The 6,587-nt window shown below is 41.6% G+C and overlaps 1 protein-coding gene across 3 annotated transcripts; it reads left to right on the top strand.

The window, feature by feature from the left end:
* The first annotated feature begins 145 nt into the window (after positions 1-145).
* On the top strand, positions 146-6,538 carry LOC122622700 (ras-related protein Rab-23). Of its 3 annotated transcripts, none has more exons than XM_043801351.1 (3): positions 146-221; positions 3,830-4,183; positions 4,751-6,538. In XM_043801351.1, the coding sequence occupies exons 2-3, from the start codon at positions 4,064-4,066 to the stop codon at positions 5,435-5,437; spliced, it is 807 nt and encodes a 268-aa protein (XP_043657286.1). In that variant the 5' UTR covers positions 146-221; positions 3,830-4,063; the 3' UTR covers positions 5,438-6,538. The 3 variants fall into 3 exon arrangements, with proteins under 3 accessions (XP_043657286.1, XP_043657287.1, XP_043657288.1); XM_043801352.1 differs by lacking the exon at positions 146-221 and adding an exon at positions 306-624; XM_043801353.1 differs by lacking the exon at positions 146-221 and adding an exon at positions 3,643-3,665.
* The last annotated feature ends 49 nt before the right edge of the window (positions 6,539-6,587 follow it).

Raw genomic sequence — 6,587 nt, 5'->3', positions numbered from 1 at the left:
TGTTTCATTTTCAGCTCCTAATGTATTTTTGAAGTTTTTACAAGACAAATAAATGCAAATTCAAATAAAAGTAAGCCCGTTTACGTTTACACTCGTGATTTAAAACTGCAAGCAAGCATGGTGTGACCATCTACCCAGCAGCAAACGATCTTTCTCTCGCTACGGTCACTCTGCTCGTAAGCCAGGCTTGACATTCAAATTTTGATCGCGACGAGCAACAGGTGCGGTTTTTTTGCCATTCCGGTTCCCAGTGCAGCGCATTTCTCCCACTTCGCGCCCTAAGAAATCGGCCGGGGGCAAAAACCGTACACCATAGTGTATATCGTGTGTGCGACCAGACTTTCACTGCGGGTCAATTCAGAGATCGGGATCCCAGGCGATGCTCGTCTTTAATTAAGGCGCTTCGCACGCGTTGTCGTCGTTGTTTTAGCTCCAATTTAGCTGTTTTAGTTGGCCAAGTTGAAGAGGGGCTCAGTTGCGAACGTGTTTACGATTTTCAGTGCGATCCCAAGCTGCGATTCGAATGCGAGCCTTGAGTTTTCGCACTCGCAACTTCTTTTCATTTATTTCTCACCAAGAAAACACAATCGCAGTCGACTGTTGAGTTGATTTTAGTGAGAAGAGGTAGTAAAAGAGCCATGAAAAATATGGCAAGACATAAAAAAAAACATAATAACAGAAGAAGCAGAGGGCGACACTGTGCAAAGTACCGTTAGTGCGCGACTAGCTGTTTAATCATGATTTAAATAATGATGAACTCGCTGTCGTAATTGATTTAAGTAGCGCTCGGCATTTGAATAATTTTCCCCATATGAACACACATACAAGCCTAGAAAATGTTTTTCCTCTGTAACAGCAGCAGCACAAGAAATGCACATGTGTAGGTGTGTTCAGCCGTGCACGGCATGCATGTATGTAGCCGAGATCAGGTGTATTGGTACTGTTGTGAACCTAAATGGACAAGTTAAAATCCACATTCCACAACAATGGCCAAGAAAACGGCCGCCGATCTATCAGTTCCTTGGGCAAATTCAAAGATAATTGCAGTGCAACTGTGGAAATGGATGTGCCGTGCTCCATTCGCCATCTACTCCGTAGCCTGTGCAGAACACCAATGGTAGCTTACAGGCTCACTTACAAACAAGCACCTGGATTTAGTGTCAATCTGAGTTGTTGTTATCCATACAGAGGGAAATATATAAATCTCGCATGCGTGGGCTAATGGAAGTATTAATATTCAAAAAATCATAAAGCTCAGGCTTCTTATAACATTCAACATTTCAGTTTTGACACAAGATACAAGAATAGAACAATCTGGGGATCGGCAAATACATACATTCAAAACCGAAATTTAAGTGTACACATGGCTATTGAACTAAATCTATAACCGGTGGCCTTAATTATCATGACAATGAACTACAAAAAAGCCAACGAAAATAGCATGAACCTTTTAGAAGAAGCTGTAGGAAAAGAGTCGCGGCATAATTAGAACGAGCGAAAGGTGGCACAGTGGGTTAAAGGTGGATTTTGGGTTAAAAAAAGATAGAAAGAAACAGAAAAGAAATAAAAAATGGAAAACACAAATCCTGTGTTAACTGTATAGTTAGTTAGTGCAGAATGGTGAGGGCTTTGGAAGAGCTGAAGAAAGCCTGCTGGGAAATAATTAATTATACCCGTTACTCGTAGAGTAAAAGGGTATACTAGATTCGTTGAAAAGTATGTAACAGGCAGAAGGAAGCGTTTCCGACCATATAAAGTATATATATTCTTGATCAGGATCAGTAGCCGAGTCGATCTGGCCATGTCCGTCTGTCCGTCCGTATGAACGTCGAGATCTCAGGAACTACAAAAGGTAGAAAGTTGAGATTAAGCATACTGACTCCTGAGACATAGACGCAGCGCAAGTTTGTCGATTCATGTTGCTACGCCCACTCTTACGCCCACAAACCGCCCAAAACTGCCACGCCCACACTTTTGAAAAATGTTTTGTTATTTTTTCATTTTTGTATTAGTCTTATAAATTTCTATCGATTTGCCAAAAAAACTTTTTGCCACGCCCACTCTAACGCCCACAAACCGCCCAAAGCTGCTACGCCCACACTTTTGAAAAATGTTTTGATATTTTTTCATTTTTGTATTAGTCTTATAAATTTCTATCGATTTGCCAAAAAACGTTTTGCCACGCCCACTCTAGCGCCCACAAACCGCCAAAAACTGTCAGGGCTAAAGTCTCCTTCGCACTTTCACTAGCTGAGTAACGGGTATCAGATAGTCGGGGAACTCGACTATAGCGTTCTCTCTTGTTTTTGTATCTGTAACCTTCAAAGGCAACAACAAATTTCTTTATTCATTAACTCATATTCATCACTGGGAGGAATTAGGAAATAGTTTTAGGCTACACATACATATTTCGGACACTGCTTCGGGTATTCCGGAAATCCAACCCCAATTGATAGTTGATTTATTATTGATTTTTGGAACACCAAACCGATCTATTGTGAGAACCGTGAAACCCAACTAAGTTGCATACTGAACGGATAAATCTCCTTCACAACACAATGAAAGCAAGTGGGCTTAGCCTCTCCCCATGCGTTTGGCCAGATATATGTATATATGTATCTACACTCTAGATCTATTCCGAACCCACGTATCCGCCCACGGGGCCGCAGAAAGCAACTGTGAACGGGGGAAAGGTCAGAAGAAAGAGGCAGAATTTTCAAAGAATTCATAGGCACGCGCTAATGAGAATACTAATGCCATGCATGCACCATCTCTCTTCTGACCACCATCTAGTGACCAGTATCCACTGGCTCCTGTCGTCCCACCTAACAACCTGACCACCGCCTACCTCCCTACCTTCCCCCGGGCTGACCAACGTCTGTTACCCGGGCGTAAGGTGTTCCACCTGTTGTTGAACAACGTTGCCGTGCGTTCAGGTTGCGTCTTAATAAAAGCCGCATTTGGTGGTTCCGGGGCCAGTCGAGAAAAAAGAGAGAAAAACAAGAAAAACAAGAGAGAACGCTATAGTCGAGTTCCCCGACTATCTGATACCCGTTACTCAGCTAGTGGAAGTGCGAAGGAGAGTCTACAGCACTGACAGCGGTTTGTGGGCGTTAGAGTGGGCGTGGCAAAAAGTTTTTTAGCAAATCGATAGAAATTTAGAAGACTAATACAAAAATGAAAAAATATCAAAACATTTTTCAAAAGTGTGGGCGTAGCAGCTTTGGGCGGTTTGTGGGCGTTAGAATGGGCGTGGCAACATGAATCGACAAACTTGCGCTGCGTCTATGTCTCTGGAGTCTGTATGCTTAGTCTCAACTTTCTACCTTTTGTAGTTCCTGAGATCTCGACGTTCATACGGACAGACAGACGGACAGACGGACGGACATGGCCAGATCGACTCGGCTATTGATCCTGATCAAGAATATATATATTTTATATGGTCGGAAACGCTTCCTTCTGCCTGTTACATACTTTTCAACGAATCTAGTATACCCTTTTACTCTACGAGTAACGGGTATAAAAACAGGGGAAACGAAAAACAGAATTGGCCAAAAGAAGCGAGAAACACAGCGCTGAAAACCGGTTAAAGTGAATATGAAAGAAAACCTTTTGCATTTACAATCAAACTTCTGGAAGGGAAAATAATTTTAGTCAAAATATTGGTAAAACTTTTTGCATGGTCTTTTCTTAAATTTAATGTAAACAAATCCCCAAACAAATAAGGTTTATAAAAATAGATGGATAGTATTCCCAATATATCTTTCTTTAGTTCAAGCTAACGAAGACTGATGTCTCTGAAAATTTTTTTTTTGTCGATTTTCCACAGATTGAATTTGGTGAAATCAATGCGTAGAAAGTGAGAGGAAAAGTTGGAGGAAAAGTGAAAAGCTGCGGAAAACTTGGCTAACCAAACAAACACATTTGGACACACTTGCATTTGGCGGATTGAGATTTCGTGCTCCACCCGATCTGCCACGGCCGGAGCTGCACTTGAAGCTGGAGCCACAGCCCCAGCCACAGTCAAACACCTGGGCGAGTAGCGGCCCACCTGCCGGCTTAGATGCGTCTAATCCAAACGGCAACCGGCGGTGCTGCTGCGTCCGTTCTGCAGACCCACTCCCAGTCGCAGTACAACTACACCAGCATGCGTGAAGATGATATCGAGCTGGCCATTAAAGTGGTAAGTTGCCCAGCTGGTCGCGTGAATCTCTTCCATTCGGATGATGAATGGCTGAAATGAGTGCACATGAAGAAAAACTGTTACTTTTAAGGTTACTATTAGAGTAAAACCAAAAACCGAAATCCAGCTTTATTATTGCTTTGATATCGTATATCGTATAGTTTTTTTTTCAGTGTTTTTTTCTCTCTCCAAGTGTTGTGTATGGCAATGGTCCGATGCTAATGGCGAAACTGAATTAAGATTCTAGTTCAATTAGGGTTATCCTCTTGCTGTGTGGAGTTGTTTCTAATGGGTTTTCTGAAATTGTTTCAAATTGATTTATAAGATGATTTCTGAATGTCTTTCTGCAGACAAGGCAAATTTGATTGAAATTTACCCGCTTAATTAACTTAAATGGCTAACGGATTTAAATGTTCAGTAGGAAGAAACATTAAAACATTTTGGTTAATTATTATTAAAATGCATTTTTGACTCAAGATATTTGCTTATAAATGCATTAAAAAAGTCTACACATTTTAAAATATACTAATTAATAAATTATTAACATAACTCTGGTCTTTTCAATAGGTCATTGTTGGAAACGGTGGCGTTGGCAAATCGTCAATGATACAGCGGTATTGTAAAGGCATTTTCACAAAAGACTACAAGAAGACGATTGGAGTGGACTTCCTAGAGCGACAGATAGAGATCGACGGCGAGGATGTGCGCATCATGTTGTGGGACACCGCCGGTCAGGAAGAGTTTGACTGCATCACAAAGGCGTACTACCGCGGCGCCCAGGCTTCCGTCCTGGTCTTCTCGACGACGGATCGGGCATCTTTTGACGCGATCAAGGAATGGAAGCGCAAGGTGGAAAACGAGTGCAACGAGATTCCCACGGTGATCGTGCAGAATAAGATCGATCTTATAGAACAGGCGGTGGTAACGGCCGACGAGGTGGAGACGCTGGCCAAGCTGCTCAACTGCCGGCTCATTCGCACCTCCGTCAAGGAGGACATTAACGTGGCGTCCGTATTTCGCTACTTGGCCACCAAATGCCATCAGCTTATGACCCAGAGCTACGACCAGGCAGCAGGAAACCAGCAAAACTCCAGCCATCCGTCCTACAGTAGCACGCCCACAATCAGTGCCTTCAGTCCGACCTTCACAAAGTCCAGCAGCGGTACCATTGTCCTTCGTCCAGCAAAGAAGGGCCATGGCTCCAGCGTATCCCGGAAGCGAAAGATAGTGCTCAAGAAGTGTGGAATATTGTGAGGAGTTTTCGAATTAGCTGGATGGATGGCAGGGGCGACTCGGCGGGCAATTAATATCTGGAGCATATTTAACGCCTAATTATTTTGGAGCCTAATGATGTTGTGGCCGGGTGGCCAGCCAACCGTTGGATGCAACCACAGCCATTCACTAGTCGTGCACAGACTCCGCGTGATGTGGTTCAGACATGCTTACAGAGCAGCAGAAATAATCGGAGGCAGCAAAGTGGATCTTCTGGATCTCCACGAAGATGAGATACCCTTGACGGCGGACTGAGAAATTTTTGATTTTAAATATTTGATTTACACTACACAACGGAATGTTTCCGATACTCATATTTTTCTTAAGAACTACACTTATTAAGCATTTAAACATTTTTAAAACTCCAAATCATATAATTAGCTGACTTTTTAACTCTTCGGATTTATTATTTCTACTCAAACTATTTAACACTCCGGTTTATAATTATCCTATATAAAAATTATATAGACCCAATACTCTTTTGGCTATACAAAGCCATTAAACCAAAACAATAGCACCCGATAGACAAGGATAAGTTCTCAAAACCTATTGTCTATGGTTTTGCATGAGCACGGCAGTTTCTCAAAAAATTTCCCCAATTAGTTTTAGATATGAAATCAAATTTGTATGTATGTATTGCACACACTTTTCTATAACGGAGACTGAAGCAGCTTTGCTTTTATATCGGATATGTATATAGGGATTAGCTTGGGTAATAAGTTTCCCTAACCAAGCACAATTAAAAGGCTATTTATCACGCTACCAAGCCCAGATATCCATGTGAAATCCCTTTGCCAATTCGCGTTGGCCAAATGTGCAATTAATTATTCAGCTTTTTTAATTATTAACTAACTAACTTCATTATTAACTAACTAACAAGTCATGTCAAAGCGCAATTTAACGCGATTCGTGTAGACCAGTGTTCGCATTCTATGCAAAAAACTGCAGATAGAGCACAAGGAATTCGTGAATCATGTAACATGTAAGCGGAATAGGAGAATATTAATAAATAACCCTAAGCCTATTAATATTGTATTAATACATGTAACATGTTTACGTAATAAATTATTTTGTGTAAATTAACTAGAATTTTATCTAATTGGAAATGATTTTTGGTAAGTCAGCTGGCACC

This window comes from Drosophila teissieri, chromosome 3R (genome assembly GCF_016746235.2).
Source record: "Drosophila teissieri strain GT53w chromosome 3R, Prin_Dtei_1.1, whole genome shotgun sequence".
Classification (NCBI taxonomy): Eukaryota; Metazoa; Arthropoda; class Insecta; order Diptera; family Drosophilidae; genus Drosophila; species Drosophila teissieri.
Note: the sequence above shows the minus strand (reverse complement) of the source record. Positions and strands in the feature narration are given on the sequence as shown.

Excerpts from the sequence above, each read along its gene's own strand:
- LOC122622700 (XM_043801351.1), top strand. The coding sequence starts at position 4,064 with ATGCGTCTAATCCAAACGGCAACCGGCGGTGCTGCTGCGTCCGTTCTG. Across the intron at positions 4,184-4,750 it reads TCGAGCTGGCCATTAAAGTG|GTCATTGTTGGAAACGGTGG; the intron begins GTAAGTTGCCCA and ends TCTTTTCAATAG.